The 21,395-nt window shown below is 38.4% G+C and overlaps 2 protein-coding genes across 2 annotated transcripts in view; one reads left to right on the top strand and one right to left on the bottom strand.

The window, feature by feature from the left end:
* Positions 1-15,671, bottom strand: part of Snrnp40 (small nuclear ribonucleoprotein U5 subunit 40) — a 33,417-nt gene extending 17,746 nt beyond the window's left edge. The window contains exons 1-4 of the mRNA XM_027937556.2: positions 15,485-15,671; positions 14,044-14,173; positions 11,930-12,023; positions 9,471-9,636 (exon numbers count right to left, since the gene is read on the bottom strand). Coding sequence (XP_027793357.1) covers positions 9,471-9,636; positions 11,930-12,023; positions 14,044-14,173; positions 15,485-15,628 — 534 coding nt within the window. The 5' untranslated portion in view covers positions 15,629-15,671. The remainder of the gene's footprint in view (positions 1-9,470; positions 9,637-11,929; positions 12,024-14,043; positions 14,174-15,484) is intronic.
* A 200-nt stretch (positions 15,672-15,871) lies between these two features.
* The window catches only part of Zcchc17 (zinc finger CCHC-type containing 17), a 50,265-nt gene continuing 44,741 nt past the window's right edge, over positions 15,872-21,395 (top strand). Inside the window, exon 1 of the mRNA XM_027937469.2 lies at positions 15,872-15,952. The gene's annotated coding sequence lies outside the window, so the exon portion shown is untranslated. The remainder of the gene's footprint in view (positions 15,953-21,395) is intronic.

Raw genomic sequence — 21,395 nt, forward strand, 5'->3', positions numbered from 1 at the left:
CTGAGGAGCGAACCCAGGGCTTCGCAAGTGCTAGGGGAGCACTCTACCACTGAGCCACAACCCCAGCCCAGTAATGTCACTCTTAAGAAGTAATCACATTGGGGGCATGGCTCAGCAATAGAGCTCTGGCCTAGCACATGTGAGGCCCTGGTTCAATCCTATATGTATTGTGTCCAACTATAACTAAAAAATGAATTAAAATAGAAGAAATAATCACACTGGCAGGTGTGGTGGTGTATGCCTGGAATCCAGATGGATTGAGAGGCAGAGGCAGGAGGATTGGGAGTTAAAAGCCAGCCTCAGCAACTTAGCAAGACCCTGTCTCTAAATAAAATACAAAAAAGGACCAGAGGGGGCTGGAATTGTGGCTCAGTGGTAAAGTGCTTGGTTGGCACACGTGAGGTACTGGGTTCAACCCTCAACACCACATATAAATAAATAAAGGTATTGTGTTCATCTACAACAAAAAAAAGTTAAAAAAAAAACAAAAACAAAAACCAAGAACTAGGGATGTGGTTCAGTGGTTAAGTGCCCCTGGGTTCAATCCCTAATACCAAAAAAACAAACAAACAAACAAACAAAAAAAAAAACCAGTAATCACACAGTATACCCCTAAATTCAAGGACCCTGTATACATAGACAACACATTTATAACAGGGACACAAAGGTCATTTTAAAATCATAACAAAATGTATTAGGCATTAAAACAAATAAATAGCATTTAAAATGCTTACACTGATTCTTAGAAACTAAAAAGATATTATTAGAACACAAACAAATAAGTAATAAATCATTTCACTTGTATTTTTGGACTCTTAGGATCCCCCTGCCTTAGCATCCCTGAGCTACCGTACCCTGTTCATATTCTTTTTCTAGGTACTGGAGACAGAACCCAGGGATGCTTTAACACTGAGTCACATCCCTAGCCCTTTTTATTTTTTGAGACAAGGTCTCACTAAGTTATGAGTTAAGTTGCTGAAGCTGGCCTTGAACTTGCAATTTTCCTGCCTCAGCCTTAAGTCACTGGAATTATAGACCTATGTCTGTGGCTTTCTGAAGGATGAGTCCAAAGGGTTTGCAGTTATTTTGCCTAATATGAAACTCTTCTTGAAAACATTTAAAGACAAACACATTTGCCTCTGCTGTCTGGGGCAGGGAATAGGGCAAATGACAGACAAACCAAAAAGCTTGGGAGGAAAGGATAGGGAAGGAGAATGTGGGAAATAAGTGCTTTGAAAAGCTCTCATATATTCCTGGGGATCTGAGAAGGCCCTAAGCTCTCACCTCCAGCTGACCTTCAGGCTCTGTAAGACCAAGAAATGAATGATAATGCAGGGTTACAAACTGCCTAGCTCAGAGTTGAAGGTAGTCTCTGACACAGACACATGGCCAATCTGCAAAGACTGGCAGAATTTTTGTCATTCTAAATGATTAAGGAAACCTGTGTCAATTACTACCTTATTCGAATGCTTATGGAAAAAGACTTCAGTAGCTACACAGAAGAAAAAATACAGATCTTACAAAATTAGTTTAAAAAAAATCACAAACAATAACTGCAATAAGCAACAACAAACATTGTTGTTACTTTATATGTTTAAATATCTAGTTTTCAACAAAAAATTGAGTATGCAACACAATAGAAGAAAATAAAAAAAGAAAAAAGAAATAGTCTTTTCAACAAATGGTTCTGGGACAACTGGATAACCATATGGAAAAAGAATAAAACTAGGGCTGTGGGTATGGCTCCGTTATAGAGGGCTTGCCTAGCAAGTTTGAGAATGGGCTCATTCCCTAGCACCAAAGGAAAAAAGGAAAAGAAAAAGGCAGATAGACCCTTACCTCACATGATTTGCAAAATTTAATTCAACATAGATCAAAGTTTAAATATAAGAGATGAAACTATAAAAATTCTCAGAAGAAAACATAGGGGTCTTAGTGACTTTGGATTTGGCAACAAATCCTTAGATGCAACATCAAAAACACAGGTGATAGAGCTGGAGTAGTTGTTCAGTGGTGGAGCACTTGCCTAGCACGTGTGAGGCCCTGAGTTCGATCCTCAGTACCACATATAAATAAAGAAAATAAAAGATCCATTGACAACTAAAAAAATTAAAAAAGGAAAAGCACAGGTGACAAACGCAAAAATAGATAAACTGGACTTAAATAATGAACTCTCACACATAATAGGTAAGCACTCCACCTCTGAGTTACAACCCAGCCCCAGAATAATGAACTCATATTAACTAAACAACAAAAATACAAATAGCCCAATCAGTAAATGGAAAGAGAACTTGAATAAACATTTCTTGAGATGATAAACTGATTGATTACAATACCAGTTTATACCCTCTAGGATATCTTAAAAAAAAAAACCCCAAATCCAATAGGGCAAGGGGTATAGCTTAGTAGTAGAGTGCATGCTTAGCATGTATAAGGCTTTGGGTTACATACATCCCCAGGACAACCAACCAACCAACCAACCAAACAAACAAACAAACAAAAACCTCAACTTCCATACAAAAACAAAAAAACACACAATAACTAGCATGTGGAACCCTCATATATTGCTGGTGGGAATATAAAATGGTGCTGCTGTTTTGGAAAAGTCTGTTTGTTTCTCAAAAAGTTAAACAAGAATTGTCACATGAGCCAATTGTCCTACTCCCAATAGAAATGAAAACAGGTACTCATATCAAAACTTATTCATTAATGCTCATAGTTGCATTACTCATGGCAATGAATAATTCTAATACTGAATTATCCAATGGATAAAACAAAATGTGTGGAATACTCTTACAATGTAATATTTAGCCATAAAAAAGAATCTAATATCAATATATCTTACAACACATATAGATCTGGAAAACCTGCTAAATGAAAGAAGCTAGACATGAAAGGCCACATATTATTTTATTTATATGAAATGTCCAGATTAGGCAAATCAAAGAGAAGAAAAGCAGGTCAGCAGTTGCCAGAGGTAGGCAAAAATAGGGGTGATAAACTGGTTAATTACTATATCACCATATACCCTTTTAGGGGTGACAAAACATTCTGGTATGGATTGTAGCAATGGTTGTACAACACTGAATGAACTAAGAGTCACTAAACTGCATATTTTTTGTTTGTTTTTTGGCAGTGGGGATTCAAATGCAGGGCCTCACACATGCTAGACAAGTGCTCCACCACTGAGTCACATCCCTACAGCTGTATGCTTTTTAGGATAATTAAAATGGGGGTTGTGGTTGTGGTTCAGTGGTGGAGCACTTGCCTAGCACCTGTGAGGCACTGGGTTGTAACCTCAGCACCACATAAATAAATAAAATAAAGGTATTGTGTATATCTACAACTAAAAAATGTATTTAAAAAATTTTAAAAAAAGATGATTAAAATGGCAAATTTTATGTTAGCTACATTTTATCTCAGGTAAAAATATTACAGAAGATTATCAGAATGTCATGCAGAAAGGGTTGGTTCATAAAAGATACATTATGTGGAAGGGGGTGAATATTGGGTCACAATATAAAATATATTCCTTAATGTGGGTTGGGATAAAAAGTGTTTCAAAGTTACCATGTTTAGACTATCTAGTTTAACCCCAACTTTTATAGATAAGGAAACTAAAGGTTAAAGAGAAGTGACTTGACAAAGAATCCCAGCAAGTCAACAGTAAAATGAACACCAGAATTTAATAGTCAGATTTTACTATTTAAATATTGTATTAACCTAAAAGTATTGAAATGTATGGTTAATTTTACATTAATATATGCTTCTTTTTAAAAACGAACACATACATAATTATTATTTGCGCGGTGCTGGGGATCCAACCTAGGGCCTTATGCAAAATTCTATGCAGGTGCTTTGCTACAAAGTTACACCTTATTTTCATGAAAAAAATTTGGTGGGGGGACTGAACTTAGGGGTGCTTTATCATTAACCTATATCTTCAGCCCTTATTATTTTTAATTTTGAAAGAAGGCCTCACTAAATTGCTGAGGCTGGCCTTAAACTTGTAATCCGTCTGCCTCAGCAGCCTGAGACGCTGGGATTACAGGTGTGGGCTACTATGTTTGGCTAAACTTTTTAATTTATTTTTTGGTACTGGGGATTGACCCAAGGAGTGCTTTAACACTGAGCTATATCCCCAGTCCTTTTTATTGTTGAGATGAGGTCTTCCTAAGTTTCTGAGGCTGGCCATGAACTTGTGATCTTTCTGCCTTAGCCTCCAGAGTCATTAGGATTGTAGGTGTGTGCCACCTTTCCTAGATCCTACATTCTTTTCAAACAGCTACTTGATACATAAATAATAGGGGAGGAAAAGATGTCATAACAACTCTAGAACTCTGTACTCAGCTAGACAATTTAGTTGCATTAAAGGAAAAAAAAAGGCTTATAGCTGTATATTTTTAAAGTGTGGATAATACAGCAAGAGCCCAGGGATGTTTCAATAAATGACTGACAGGAAAAAAAAAAAAAATGGCTGACAGACATGAGAAGATGAACCACAGGAAATTTTTTAAGAGTATGGGTCATTTCATTTAGAAGAGAAAGAATGTTAGCTGATTATGTTTGAAGTGTTAAAGGATTGTCATTGAAAAGAAAGGAATCAGCCATGGTATCTCAGAAAAGATCTAATGGGCTTAAATTTAATTTTGTGGTCAAAAGGTAGAGTCTGAGTAGGAGTGTGCCAAGATGCTTCTCCTCCCATTCTCGTGCCTTAGGATGGAAAGTAGCTCCTACTTCATGGAATCATGAACTAAAAAAGTCTTAGGTTGTTACTCAGATAAATGGTCCAAAGAGTGCTTCACTTCTTTCCTACAGAACACACCTGCTTCCCAACCCTTCTAGCCCAAGAGTCAAGCCAAATTGCTTATCTTGGAATTCAAGACCTTGACAATTTGAGCTCAGGCTCTGAAAGCCACATTCCCCCTCTACCACCACCACTATGTATAGATGACACTTTCACCACATGAGAGCACTCAGCTAACTATCCTGTGTTGTAGGGATGCACTTTGTACTGACTCTCTACAATGAACTGCCCCTCATGGTGTAGATATTCTCCTTACCTCACTTGGGCTACTTCGGCCCATTCCCACCTCTAATCAGAAAACGGTCCATTCTTTAACCTGTAACTATTCAGTCTTTAGGACTGAATAGTTCAGGAAAGGAAACAATTTACCACGTATATTGTATTTTACATTTTTTTTTCTTTGCCACTGTGGATTGAACCCAGGGCCTCAAAAATGCTGAGCACATGCTACTGAGCTACATCCCTAGCCCTCACTTTAACTTTTTTTTTTTTTAAACTAGGGGAAAGAATGTACTTGCTAAAAATAGGGGCTGGGTGTGCAGCTCCTTCATAGTGCTATCTGAAATCTTTGCTTTCTGTGAAGAACTGTGACAAGTACAAAGCAACATGATTTTTCCCCTTAGATAAAATGAAATTATTTATTTTATTCTTATACTTACAAACCAAGTAAAAGAAAACAGCAAAGCCTTCAACTTGATAAGTAGCTAAAAAGTATATATAAAAAGTTGTTCAACCTGCCAGAAATTTGCAGTTTTCTGAATCTGCAAAAGAAGAACTTTTTTCTCTGAGGGAAACAAATGTTGAAAACCGTATCACCAGCACTTAAATCATTACCATAGAATATGATTAGCTTTGACTTTAGTTTGAAAATTATGTGAAAAAATATTTTGATTTCTAAAAATCCTAACACTTAAAACCACATTGGCTTAAAAATATTTTTATATTTAAAAATATAAAGTATTACTTGGATATAACTAATCTTTTCCTTATGCATTTAATACCCCCGAGTGGGAGGAATCAAAATACTGGGTTCTCCCGTAGTTTGTCTTCAGTTATTTAAGAAAGGGTATAGAAAATACGTGCCTTCTGGAAACAAACAGAAGCAATCACTTGGCCCATGTCTGTCTCACTGATTCACGTGCCCATGCCCCTATAAACTGATTATGTCAGGGAGGAGCCAGTTCAACAAATTAATAACAGCTCCTTTGTACAGCTAACAGACATTCCACACCTCCATTAGGTGTTTTTTCCATGGTTCTTGAGTCACCTCAAGAGTGTATTATAACAAGAGCAAGATGATCTCATTTTTTTAAAAAATATTTATTTATTAGTTCTTGGTGGACACAACATCTTTGTTTGTATGTGGTGCTGAGGATCGAACCCGGGCCGCACGCATGCCAGGCGAGCGTGCTACCACTTGAGCCACATCCCCAGCCCCAAGATGATCTCATTTGTACAATCCCTTTGCAGTTCCATTTTTGTAGCTAGGATATAAATATTTGAGGGGAGAGAAGTACGTATGGCTATATATAGAAACAAAAAACACAACCTGCTTTAGAAAATGGCTGCATAAGAAAGATGTAAGCTTTTTCCCTGATGTTGGGAGAATGCATGTTCAGGCTTTTGTTTTTATAAAGTATACAATAAAATAATAAACCATTAAAAAAAGTTGCTTGATGATGCCTTAAATACAAATAATATACAAAAATTCAAAATAAGAAAAACGTATTAAAAAGCAGTCATCTAGGGATATGATATACTGTCCATTAAAAAAAATATTATTTTGAGTAATAAAGATGATTCCAATTCAGGTTCAATTAAAAAAAGAAACCAAAACAAAGACATATAAAACGGTATATAAAAAGCCCAGTAAATGATTTTTATGTGGTGCTGAGGATCAAACCCAGTGCCTCATGCATGCTCAGCGCTAGAGCGCTCGCCTAGCACATGTGAGGCACTGAGTTCGATCCTCAGCACCACATAAAAATAAATAAATAAAATAAAGGTATTGAGTCCAACTACAGCTAAAAAATAAATCTTAAAAAAAAAAAAGAAAGACACCTATTTGATTCAAATGTATGAATTGTCGAGATCATTATACTGTCATGTGTAACTAATAAATAAATAAACAGCAGTCACCACCAAAAAAAAAGAAAGACAGTATAGATATAAAACTCTTTTTTTGCAGTACTAGAAAATAAAAGGCCAAAGAAGGACAGAAAGATAAATATGATGAGGCTGGGATTGTGGCTCAGGGGTTCAGCGCTTGCCTGGCATGTGTGAGGCACTGGGTTCGAGACTTAGCACCAAACAAAAATAAAATAAGAAAGATAAAGGTGTATGTCCATTTACAACTAATATATATATTATATATATATATATATATATATAATATATATATTATATATATATATATATATATATATTATATATATATATATATATATAAAGATAAATATGAGAACGAAGACAAAAAAGTGAAAGTAACTAAGAGGAAATGGAAAGCATAAAAACAAGTTTCTAGATGTTTATAATAGAAGGCCCTCAATGTTTGTTAATAAAATCCATTAAGGCATTTCTGCCTCTTCTTGTGTTTTGCAATGCCAATTAGCAAGTAGCCACTGTTAGGACTTTCCAACTGGCACACCCCTGTAATCTCAGTGTCTCAGGAGAGTGAGGCAGAAGATCCCAAGTTCGAGGCCAGCATGGACAATGTAGTGAGATTGTCTCAAAATTAAAAGTAAAAAGATGGGGATATAACGCAGCAATAAACAAACATATACCTATCCAACTACAGTATACCTAGTTTAGGACTCTGGGCTTAGAAACCAGTCCTAAACCAGAATTTCCTTTTAGCCAAACATCAAGAGTATACCCAGTGTTTGCTCAGCATTTGAGGCGCTGGGTTCAAGGGGAAAAAAAAAAAAGTAAAAAAGCAACAATCAAAAGGTTAGTATTGTTTTTCAGGTGTATGCCTTCAAGTCCCCCTGTTTAACCATTAAAATGAAACTAAGAACCAATTAGTGCAACAAAGATGGACCCCCTGGAACTATGAAGCAGTGTGTCCTTGTGTACCTTTGACACAAGTTGATGTTTTTAGGTCTCATTTTCTTCATTTGTAAAATGATGCTGCTGGATGAGATCAGTGGCTCCTAAAATGTCAGACCAGCTCTAACAAGCCACACTTGAAGAACCCTTTTAAAAATTCTGATTCCCATTTCAGAGCCACTGAACTGGAATCTTTAGGTAATTTAATGGATTCTAATATACATACATATATAGCGGGGAACTATTACACTAAATGACCTTTATGTTTCTGGGCTACTAAAACCCTTTACTGGGCTTTTTATATGTCTGTAATTTCACAATAATCTTGTAAGACATTTATATTACTAAAGATCAAGAAACTAAGCTTTAGCTCTTCCTCCTCCTGTAAGTGGCCTGAGGTGATCTGTAAAAATGGTTTGCTCTCTTGACCTGGAAAACCCACACAAAATCACGCAAATCAAGAGGTTCAAATCTTGGTGTTCACTTTAAGAAACTGTGCAGCCACCAAGTACCAGAAAGACGTCACTTTAAAGAAGCAATGTGTGCCATTCTACCATTACAATGCTGGAGTTGGGAAGTATGCCCAGGCAAACAGTGGGGCTGGACACAGGGATGGTAGCCCATAGAGTGCTGAATTTTTGCTGCACATGCTTAAAAATGCAGAGAGTGATGCTGAACTCAAGGGTTTAGACACAGATTCTCTGGTCATTGAACATATAGCGATGAACAAAGCACCCAAAGTGTGCCGCTGTACTTACAGAGCTCATGGTCGGATCAATCCAGACATGAGTTCCCCCTGCCACAGCGAGATGATCCTCACTGAAAAGGAACAAACTGTTCCTAAACCAGAAGAGGAGGTCATACAGAAGAAAAAGATATCCCAGAAGAAACTAAAGAAATAAAACCCTTTTTTTTTTTCCTGAAAAAAAAAAAAAAGGTTGGGCTGGGGATGTGGCTCAAGTGGTAGCGCGCTCGCCTGGCATGCGTGCGGCCCGGGTTCGATCCTCAGCACCACATACAAACAAAGATGTTGTGTCCGACGAGAACTAAAATAAATAATAAATATTAAAAAATTCTCTCTCTCTAAAAAAAAAAAAATAAAGTATAGACCTATGCAAATTGAAGTAGCATAATTTAAAAAAAAAAAGGTTTTGTTTAGTTATAGGTGGACACAATATTTAGTTATAATTATAGAAAATTAATTCTAATTTTATGTGGTGCTGAGAATTGAACCCACTGCCTCATGCATGCCAAGTGAGCGCTCTACCTCTGTGCCACAATCCAGCCCCAAGAAACAAAAACTTATGGCACAGGAATAGAAAAAATGCAAAAAAAAAAGAGTAGGGGCGGGGGGGGAAAACCTGAGTCGAAGAAAAGTGAACTGCTCAAGGTCACACAATTACCAGCTTGAGCCAAGGATCAAATCCTCATGGTCCACTTTGTTCCAGGTAGTAATTTATTCTATGGTTCTAATATTATTCTGTAGGGTAATTAGGGTAATTAAAACAGTGCATATAATTTTAAATGGGAACTGATTACTAAAACTGTTTTGCAGAGGAGGGTACAGCACAGGTGGGAAGGCAAGATAAGGTTCATAAAGACTGAGAATACCTACCTTTACAGTACCATCATCACTGCCAGTGCAGACAAGCTGGGGTCCCCTCCTGGCTGGATAACAGGAATTCACAAAGGAAGTATGTCCCTTCAGCCTTTTAACCCTCTCTCCTGTTTCACTGTCCCACACCGCCACAGTTTTATCTGTAGATGCTGAGAAGAGCATACTAGAAGGTAAGAGGAAGAACACAAAAGAAATAAGTGGAAACCAACAAAAATAATCTGTCTTTCCCAATTGCCAAAATGAGACAGATTCTTCCAATTATGCTGTCATTTTTGGTATGCCTTACACTATTTATGGAACTCCTACTCATGTTCTACACTCAATGAAGTTTAAAAACGTTCCTTTTGGGCTGGGGTTGTGGCTCGGTGGTATAGTGCTCGCCTAGCATGCATGAGGCACTGGGTTTGATCCTCAGCACCACATAAAAATAAAATAAAGAGGGGCTGGGGTTATGGCTCAGCAGTAGAGTGCTTGCCTTGCATGTGTGAGGTCCTGGGTTTGATCCTCAACACCACATAAAAATAAATAAATAAAAGTATTGTGTCCATCTACAACTAAAAAATAAAATAAAATAAAGATATTGTGTTCACCTAAAACTAAAAAAATAAACATTAAAAAAAAATGTTTCAGGGCTGGGGTTGTGGCTCAGTGGTAGAGTATCCGTCTAGCATGTACGAGGTACTGGGTTCGATCCTCAGCACCACATAAATGTAAAATAAATATTTTGTGTCCACCTAAAACTAAAAAATAAATGTTAAAAAAAAAAAAGTTTCCTTTGGAGTCCCCATGACATATCACATGCCCATTACAGCAGATTTTCCTCCTTTGTGATAGCTAACATGTTACAGATAAGACATCCTTTCATCCTTTCACTTGGAAATGTCTGGTCACTCCCTGCTGCAGTAGAGGTAAGACAGAATGCAGCAATTCTTCATCTGAGTAACTCCAATCCTTTCTCTAAAAACTAGTTTTTATTTTGTCTCTAAGGATTAATTCTAAGTTAAGCCTGATCTTAAAACACATTTTTACTTAAAATACACAATGCTATACACCAGTAGATGGGAGCATCCCAACAGGCTAAGAGATCAGAAATGTAAAATAAATCAACATTAACCAAAATGCCTACCAAACTTTTACAACCAAATTTCTATATTATCTACAGATATTCTAAAAGCATGCAGTTATGTTTATGCTAACAGAGATTAAATGAACAATGTTAGGGGCAAAAAATCAGTACATAAGATCATACAAACTGGGCAGGGTGGCACAGGCCTGTAATCCCAGAATCTCAGGAAGCTGAGGCAATAGGATCATAAGTTCAAAGCCATCCTCACAGCAACTTAAGTGAGGCCCTTAGTGAGACCTGTCTCAAAATAAAAAATAAAAAACAGGCTGCAGATGTGGCTCAGTGGTTAAGCATCCCTGAGTTCAATCCTAGGTACCAAAAAAAGAAATTGTATATATCTCTAACAAATATATCAAAACTAAACTTGTGGGCTGGGGCTGCAGCTTAATGGCAGAGCACTTGCCTAGCATGTGTGAGGCACTGGGTTCAATCCTTAGCACCACATAAAAATAAGATAAAGACATTCTGTCCATCTACAACCATAAAAAAAATTATAAAAAACAAAATCAAAAAACTCTACTTGTATATGTGGTATGTGTTAACTGAACTTTGAATTTAGGGGTTCTTTACTACTGAGCTACATCCCCAGCTCTTTTTATTTTGAGTCAAGGTATTGCTAAGATGTCCAGGCTGGCCTCAAAATTCTAATCCTCCTACCTCAGCTTCCCCAAGTAGCTGGGATTACAGATATGCACCAACACACCAAACAAAAAGAAATAGTTGGGATAGAAAAATGCTTTAGAAAAATATATAACGTTAATAGTGACTATTTTTGGATGGCAGGAACATGCACTTAAAAAAAAAAAAAAAAAAAAAAAAACCTATCTGGGACTGGGGGTATAGCTCAGTGGCAGAGCAATTGTCTAGCATGTATGAGGCACTGGGTTTGATTCTTAGTACCACATAAAAAAATAACTCAAATAAAACAAAGGCACACCATTTATCTACAATTATAAAAAATTAAAAGAAAAACCTATATGCTTTCTTTTTGGTTTGTTGAAATTGTATTTTGTTACTTTCATAATAAAAGTAGCTCATTTCTACAGATAAAATTACATTTTGCTTTGAGTCTTATAAAACAAAACAAATTTATCTGGACTACTGTTAGATGACAGTGACAATGTATTTATAATTGCATACATAGATAACAAACACCTAACTTCCTAACTTGTGGTGACAGTAATAAGGATAATAAAGTGGCTATCTAAAATGTAGCCATTTTTGATAAAAAGGTTTCTTAATAGAAGCTAGCTGAAGGTCAAAAGGTGAAAGGACTCTAAGAGGTATTAGTATGAGAAGCAGTTGTCATTCCATTATGCATAATACTCACCTGCCATCTGTATTATAATGCAGTTCCATCACTGCTCCACTGTGTCCTTTCAATGTAGCATAGTTATCACAGTCACCATAGACATTCCACAACACTGTTAAGGAGAGAGGTGTTTTATGGGTATTAACATGCAAAACAAAGCACTCTACTGGCTGTGAAAGGTTACTCATAGCTTGCATGGTAGTGCACACCTGTAATCCCAGCTACTTAAGAGGTTAAGGTCAGCTTCAGTAATTTAGTGAGACCCTTTGTCAAAATAAAAAAGGGCCGGGGATGTAGCTCAGTGGTAGAGTGCTCCTGGGTTCAATCTCCTAGTACCTGCCCCTCCACAAAAAGTTGTGAATTAACCATCAGAATAGTTCTGAAATTATACTCTCTTAGAACACTGCTGGTTTGACAAAGTGAACCAATTTTCTTGACACTAAAATAAAAACGATGACATATTTTTATAACTAATAATATGAAAAAAGACAGTTCTTGAAAATTTTAATTTTCTTCCCTGTAATTTTAAAAAAGTTGACACCTACTTCTATATACATGTTCTGAGTCTGCGAAAATGATAAGACTTATAGAATCTACAACTTGAGGGTCACATAGCTATGACACTGTACTACATTCCTGATTCCACACTTAGTAAGTAACTACTACATGTCAAGTGTTAGAATAAATGAGAAGACATTGTTCTTTTCTTCAGGGAGAATGGTCTCGCAAGGATTGATGTTTTATGAGTCTTATTATGGATTACCTACCTAGGTAAGATGCATATCAATATTGATCATCATAGAAGTTCAACAAAGATCCCCAAGTCTTCCACATGCTTAGCTACTGGTAAGAATAAGGATCACAGGACTAAAACACCAAAATCAAAATGGGCAGTGAAGGGCTGGGGTTATTGCTCAGTGGCAGAGTGCTTGCCTAGCATGTGTGGGGCACTGGGTTCAATCCTCAGTACCACATAAAAATAAACAAAAAATTTACAAAAGGAGCGGGTAGTAAAACATACATGATCCACTCTGAGGCAGAGTTAAAAGAAAAATAAAAAAGGCAAAGGACTCATTTTACTTCATAATCATCTGATTATAAGACAATGAAGAATAAAGCCACAAGAAAAAAAAAAGTAAGATAATTCTGTTACGTTCTCTCTTGCTTTTTCAACCCTCCCCCACTCATCCTTTCTTCTTCTTCTTTTTGGTATTGGGGATTAAACCTAGGGCTGCTTTAATACTGAGCTAGATCATCAGCCCTTTAAATGTTTTATTTTGAGAGTCTTGCTACATTGCTTAGGGTCTAAGTTGTAGAGACAGGCCTAGAACTTGCAGTCTCCCTAGTTGCTGGGATTATAGTCATGTGCCACTATGCTCAGCTGACTCCCTGCTTCAAAGTAATTTCTCTCCACTCCTGTTTTTGCAGTTCTAGGGATTCAACCCATGGCCTGTACATGCTAGGCAATGCTCTACTACTGAGCTATAGTCCTAGCCTGATTTTTCAACAATGGGTATTCCTGAGTAATAGCTAAGAATCTGATAGCAGTACCTAATGATGTACAGGTCAATTATCTGAATGAGTTACTATTTTAGGATCCCCTCCTTCCTTCATATATGCTAAGATTCAGGGTATGGATTAAGAAGAAGGTCTCATACCTTTAAGAAAGGAAAGTTCTCTCTTTCCTCATAACCATCATCAATCTGTTAATCCTATATTGTCTTGCCTAAATTAGTTTAAAATCTGCCTTTATGAGGAATATATTCTAAACCACAGCCAATTCACTTTTCCAATTAGTAGAATAGTTCCTTCTTTCTGTATTTATACCACATGGACTCCAAATTCTACACCCAAGTGATCACTCTTCATTTTTATGCCTGGATTTTAGCATGTTTGCCATGCAGTTTATGTTGCCAATTTAGACACATAACTTACGTGCTATCCAAAAAAAAAAAAAAAAAATTTAAAATCACTATTTGGCAGAGAACAATTATTCCAGATTCAAAAACTATGCTTTGGGCTGGGGATACAGCTGAGTAGGTAGAATGCTTGCATTGCATGCATAAGGCCCTGAGTTCAATCCCCAGCACTGCAAAACAAACAAACAAACAAAAAAACAAACTATGCCTCACATATCAGTCGGTCAAATCCTGCAGATGCTAAGGTGGATCCATTTGGGTGAAACTTGCAGCAGTACACTTCTCCTTCATGTCCTGAGAGCAGCATGATTGGGGCTTGAAGGGAGGAACATCTTGGAGGTCCCTAAACAAAAGATAAGTATGAGGTAGCCACTGCTGTATGGCAAAGGAGGCTGCAAAATTGCAGGGTAAAGAGTGAAGGGAAAAGATCAGGAAAATGCTTAAAATGCTTTAGAGAAAGGCAGCTCTACTCAAGTAACTCATGCCTCTATTTTGATACCCACCTGATCATTCCAATAGAAATAAGGAATTTGATTACTCTGAATGAAATAGAAAGTCACTGGAAAGTTTTCAGCAGTCATATAATTTGATGTTTAGAAGGATGCCCCTGGCTGTTAGATTGATAATAGAGTGCCTACACAAGGATAAAAACAGAAATACAAGGCCCCTCTTGCAATAATGCCATATGAGATAATGACTTTAGAGCCTAGTGGTTGACTCAGGCCTGCAATCCCATCTCAGGAGACTGAAGCAGGAGGATCTCAAGTTCAAGACCAGCCCAGAAACTTAGCAAGGCTCTAACCAACAATTTTTTTAAAAAATGGGGCTGGGGATGTAGCCCAGCGGTAAAGCTCCTCTGGATTCAATCCCTAGTAACAACAACAAAATGTAAGACCAGGAGTAGTAACAGTAATAGAGTTAAAAAAAAAAAAGTGGCAGTAATTCTATATATTATCCAGATCTATTGGGGTCTATGCCATCAGGATTTGCTGACAAGCTGATCGTATTAGCATGGTAACAGAAGTGTGATCATTTCTATTTTACAAGAAACACATTTAGGAGAACGGATCCCAATTCGAAATCTATTGCTTATTGGATAAGGGTTTGTTTTCCCACCTCCAAAATGGAAAAGTAACAGTTTCTAACTCTTATGCTGACACCAAGACTAATGTAAACTTCATATACAAAACATTTAGTACAAGGATCAATGAGTTCATTCAGTTGCTGTTAATAACACAAGTGCAGAGAAGTAAACGGAAAAGCAACTTGCCCCAAACCCCAAAGAGAGCCAATATTATTTATTTCCCTTCCTCCTTCCCTCACTATTCATTCGTCCATTCTACAAATGTCTCTGAATGTTTATTTTTATGCCGGATCCCCGGGATATTTAGGATGCAGAAGCCCGGGCCCTGATTGTGAGCCCAAGGTTTTTAAACTAATTTCACTGCTGCCTCACAGGGCAGTCGAAAGATTTAAAACGTGCCGCAAACATAGAAACATGTACGGAACATCCACGTGATACTGGTCGCCTTTATTGTCTATCTATTTTAATTTCAGGTGCATTCTCCCCCCGCAGTGCGGGATCATCAGGTACCAGCGTTAGGAAGAGACCGGGATGAGCTGAGGGCCGAAGGCCGCCGGCCTCTTCACTTACCGCTTGCAGTAAAGCTCCCGGAGTCCCCTGTTGCTGCCCGGCTCCGGGGCCCGACCCCGCTGCTCCCAACAGTAACTCATGCCGCTGCCGCTTGACGGGAACCAGCGGCAACTCCGGGCCCTTGCGCTTCTGCTGTTCTATCATGGCGGTACCCGCTGTCCTCAGCGCCGCCACTGACCGCGCTGACAACTTCGGGCGGCCTGTGATTGGCTCCGGTTTAGTCCTTCCTCCAGAACTTCCGATTTGGAGAAGCCAATAGGCTTTCAGTATTTCCCTCTTGCACCGCCCTCTGGATACTCTCTTGTTATTGGTCATTTTTTTCCTGACGTCACGAGAGTGCAATTCCAGGATTGGTGAACGCGGCTGGCGTCCCTCCTAGGCGCGCTGGGTCTTGTGGGTGGGAACGCTCTGACTGGGTTTGGCGTTTCGGGCAATAAGGCGGCTGGGGAGATCTGAAGCTGACGCCAAGTGAGTTTGAGGGAGAGTCGGGGTGGGTGCTTCCTCGAATCTAGAGGCAACGCCAGTCTTGTGCGGCCTGAGCCTGCCCTTCTCAGCTGAAGGCTCTGATTGCAAGGGGGCGGGAGGCCCCCGAGTTCTGAGTTCTGATAGCCCCTTTGCGGGCAGGAGCAGAGCTTTGGGGTCTCTAGCGGCAGGACTGAGACCCAGCTGCTGGTGGTCGTTGATGGCTGCTGCCTTCGACAGGCGCCTGCTATGTCCAGCCCTGTGCCTGGCGTTCCGGGAAGACAGGCCACTCTCCCAGCCTACGTGGGGTGCCCCTTTGGCTGAGGAGGCCGACTTGTTTCTACCACTGATTTTGCAGTCATTTATGAGAGCCTCCTGTACTCTCCTGAGAGAGACAGCGATGAAGGACATGTCCAGCTCCTTCTCCAGAGCACAGCTTTACTGAGCGAGATTCAGACCCCGGAGCCAAGTCTTCTCAGTCGCCCTACTGCTATTTCTTGTGCAGAGCGTTAGGGGATACATTATGAACGAAACATGGCCCCTATCCTCAGGTGGTTAGAGTGTGTTGGGAAAAACAAATGTTAAACAGTGAGCTCACTAATAAATGGAAGTGCTGCTGATGCTTTTCACGCCTGAAGTAAGCAGGAAGGCTTTTCTGAGGAAAAGATGCCTGAGCTGATATCTGATGGAAGAATTCTAATTATACGGGAAGAGGGGAGGGCAGAGCGTTCCATACAGAACAGCATGGACACAGGTCTCATATCAGTTTAGGAATATTAAAACAAAGAGCCAGTGTGGCTGGTATAAAGAAACCAAAGGGGAGTATGATACAAGATGAAGTTGGAGGTGGTAGAGATTAGGCCTTGCAGGGATTTGTAGCTTTTACTTCTAAAGGGAGAGAGAGTTTTCCCTCTCCTGGGGAGTGGGGCTTAATGGTGTGAACAGGTTGGAGGGAAGGGAGCCCTAGAGGATACAGATAGATCTCTTAGAGTATGTAGTGATCCTGGTCAGAAAGGTCAACAGGACTGAGATGGAGCTGCAGAAAATTAGATTCTAGAGGTATATAGGGGGTGAGTGGATGAGAATGATTTGGTGATGGACTGGATTCATAGAGTGAAGAGACAAAGATAGCTTCTAGGTTTCTGACATATGCAGTTGAATATATTATGGTAGTGTTCACTGAGATCATCTTCACCAGAAGATGACTAGAGATCAGTTTTGTTTGTTTTTGGTACTGGGGATTGAATCCAGTGGCGCTCTTCCTCTAAGTTGCTGAGCTGCACCCCTGTAAGTTTCTGAGGCTGACCTTGAACTTGGTGCCCTTCTGCCTTAGCCTCCCAGGTTGCTGTGATTATAGAAATGTGCCTCTGTGCCTGGCCAACACTAGGTTTTTTGTCTGTTGTGGTTTTTTGTGGGGAGGTAATTGATGACATCGAGGAGGTGGTTTGAAATAAATCTTTGGTTCTCAGTATAGAGATTTGTATTGGAAATATAAATTTGAGAGTAATTTGCATATATGTGATAATTGAGCCATGGGTGTGGATAAAATCAACAAAGAACCTTGAATTTTTCCAACATGGCAAAGAACAAATGAGTGAACCTACAGAAGAAGTGTAAAAGGAGAAGATAGAGAGGAAGACCCTAAGAATGTCTCAGGAGTAAATGAATGATCTGTGATAGAAACTCCTAGACAGTATTTTTTTTATAGATATAATTGTAAGCAGGAGGAGAGAATCTTGTAGCTGAAGAGGATGAGGTTATCAAGGATCTAATTGAGAGAGTAGTGGAGAAGTTGAATAAACAAGAGAGAAATTGGGTCACTAGTAGTATAAGATTTCTGAGAATGGTAATGGGTGGGACCCAATGAATAGATAGAGGGATTAGTTTGAGAAAGATGAATAGTTTCTTCATTTAGTACAAGGGAAGAAGGAAATGAAGACTATAGATACAGGTTGTATGTTTGATATTCATAAAGTGAGTTCCCTGTCTCATGGCTTTTATTTTCTCTGTAAAGGAGGAAGTGGGATCATATACTTAGAGAAGATCAGAGATTTATGAGTATTGCAGATATGGAAGTCATTGTAGAATACAGGATAATGAGCTTATGTAGTATTGCTGGGCAGAGTTAAGGGCCCATTTGAGGTTGGAAATCAAAATTTTCCAGCACATCAGACTGTTCAGTGCATGCATGGAGAAAACCTATCTACATATGGCAAGGACTGTGGATTTGGCTTTTTCAATACATATTCTAGCCTCTAGTGCCATCACTTATTGAAAGAGATGGAAAGCTAAAAACTGTTTCCTAGACTCCTTTGTACTTAAGATGGGAATTTAATTTGGAACTGAGTTAAATGCAGAGACAAAGGGTATAAGGCACGCAGTTTTGCTGACAAAGATGGCAGTGGCAGTGAGTTTCTCCTGTTACCAGTTTTCTGGTTTGGTAACTTTCTGTGGTGACAGCCATAACCTTATTCTTCTCCTTTTTTTTTTTTTGTTTGTTTGTTCTTTTTACATATACATGACAGCAGAGTGTATTTTGACATATTATACATACATGGAGTATAACTTTCCATTCTTTTTTAAAATTTTTTTTAGTTTTAGATGGATATAATACCTTTATTTTATTGATTTTTTTTAAATGTGGTAATAAGGATCAAACCCAGTGCCTCACATGTGTAAGGTAAGCACTCAATCACTGAGCTACAATCCCAGACCTAACTTCATTGTGGAACCATAACCTTTTTGGTGGGGGTGGAGGGTGGGGGTTTGGGGGTTTGAACTCAGAGGCACTCAACCACTGAGCCACATCCCCAGTCCTATTTTGTATTTTATTTAGAGACAGGATCTCACTGAGTTGAGTTGCTTAGCACCTCGCATTTGCTCAGGCTGGCTTTGAACTCGTGATCCTCCTGTTTCAGCCTCCAGAGCTGCTGGGATTACAGGGGTATGCACCTGGCCATCACTTTCTTAATCATGCAAAAGTCTTGTTATTTTGTGGGTTAGGAATTGTTTAGGGACATTTTGCCAAAGCCCTGTTACTATAGTGTTTCCAATAATTTTGGTAATACCTGCGGTAAATTCCTCTCTGCTTTAGAGCTATAGTGGATAGTGTGTCTGCAACTATACTGGGGATATTGCCAGATAGGTAAGCTATAGAAACAGAGTTAAAGGGTTCAGGGTATTGTTGAAGTAATTGCGCTGTAGAATCTAAGGTAGATTGAGAGAAAAGTAAATAAAAAAGAAAGGACTGATAGGTTAGAAGAAAATAGAGGTAAATAAATTAGGGTTCTAATGGGATTGAAGAAGAGTATTCTCTGTTAGTGGACTTCCATTTATCCTAAAAGGCCTACACAGTTGCCATCTCTGAAATTTCCCTCCTTCCCCATCTTCCTCACTATGACTTTAGTACTTACTTCACTGAATTATAATTTGTTGTCATTCCTGTCAGACTAAGAACTGTTTGAGGACAGGGACTGTGTTTAAAAGGTGACTTAGTGTATGTGGCCCTTGGAATGGCCCAAAATTTGTCTCTTTCTAGCCATGTGATATGGAAAAGTTACTTCAATCCTATAAACACTTAGATATTTTGTAGAGTTGTTTCAGAGGTTTAAATAGGTTTATAAAGCACAGAACATTATATATAAACACCCTTAAATGTATTGAATTGATGAATTAATTAACAATAGGGCAAAATTAAATACTTTTATTTTTATTTTATTTATTTTTTTTGCAGTGCTGGGAATCAAACCAAGAGCCTTTTGCGTGCCAGGCAAGCCGTCTACCACTGAGCTATATCCCCAGCCCCAGTATTTTTAATTTTAGTTAAAATTAAAATTTTAAATGTGGTAATAAGGATCAAACATTTGATTTTACAATTCAGTGTGCCTCACTTACATGGTGCTAGTCACTGGAGATTTGGGGAAAAAGAATATGATGATATGCAGGACAAGAGCATGCTTGCAAGAATTTGAAAATCTAGAAGGGAGGAAAGCTGTTCATTAATATGATTTGACTCCCATCTCTATCATTCATAGTTTTTTTCAATCTTGAGCAGTTACTTAACTTCTTTTATGTCTGTGTGTGTGTGACTGGTGATTGAACCCTGAATGCCTTATCTCTAAGCTATGTCTCTATCCTCCCCCTCCTTTTTTTTTTTTTTTTTTTTGGTACTGGGGATTGAACCCAGGGGTTCTTAACCACTGAGCCACGTCCCCAACATTTTTTTTTTTTTTTTTTTTTTAAGAGACAAGGTCTCCCTGAGTTGCTAGTTTCTGAGACTAGCTTTGAACTCGTGATACTCTTCCCTCAGCCTCCCCAGCTGCTGGGATTACAAGTGTGCGCCCCAGCGCCTAGCCCTTTTTAAATTTTGTTTTGAGACAAGGTCTTGCTGAATTGTCCAAACTGGCCTCAAACCTGTGATCAGCCTCCTAAATTGCTGGGATTATAAGTGTATGCCACTATGCTTCACTTATGTTTTCATTTTTTAAAAAATATTTTATTTAAAATATCTAATATTTTAATATTTAAAACTAAAAGTTGTAGTTGGACACACACCTTTATTTTATTTATTTTATTTTTTATGTAGTGCTGAGGATCGAACCCAGACCCTCACACGTGCTAGGTGAGCGCTCTACTGCTGAGCCACAACCCTAGTCCTTATGTCTTTATTTTTAAAGTGGTAATGATAATTGCTTAGAGGTGGTCAGAAAGAGAATTAAATTAATTAAGCACTCATATATTAGCTATAATTATTAGAGAACTTTGAAGGGGCCTTAGGAATAATTGACTGAAAGAGTAGTGTATGGTAGTAGAGTAAGTACTAGTCCTGGGGTCTAATGCCAGTGTTGCTAACTATGAGAAGCCTTTGTCAAATCAATTCACTTCTCTTGGCCTGTTTCAGTTAAATAAAAGTAGTCAGCTTAATTATCTTCATCGTTCCTTTCAGCTCTTACATTTTATGAGCCTACTTTTTGTTTTATCCTAGCTTTTTACTCTTCTTCCTGTTTTCTACATCTGACCATCAACAGGTGCACAACTGGAGTTTGAATAGTCATTCTAGAAATTTGGTGGGAAGGAGGAAGGTTTAGCCATCAGTTCAGCATTTGAAAGTCTCCCTTTTGCTTACCTATCTAACATTGTATGGCACCTGGTCCTTCTTCTATATCCTTTAGGGACCAAAATGCATTCCTCCTTCTTTATCTACTTGTAGGTGGCATACAGTAAGGCCTGATTCTCTTACTCAAAATAACTTTGTGTACCTGTAGTATATCAGGCACTGAAAACATGAAATAAGAAATAGTTGTTGATTTTTTGCTTGAATTAATGGATTCAGACCTTACTCACTCTAGACTCTTTCATGAACAATTTCTTTCTGATTACTCCTCGCTGATTTATCTCATGAAGGACCTTGGTAGTGTTAGAGCTGTACTCTACAAAGTTTGGCTGTGGA

This window comes from Marmota flaviventris, chromosome 10, assembly GCF_047511675.1.
Source record: "Marmota flaviventris isolate mMarFla1 chromosome 10, mMarFla1.hap1, whole genome shotgun sequence".
Classification (NCBI taxonomy): Eukaryota; Metazoa; Chordata; class Mammalia; order Rodentia; family Sciuridae; genus Marmota; species Marmota flaviventris.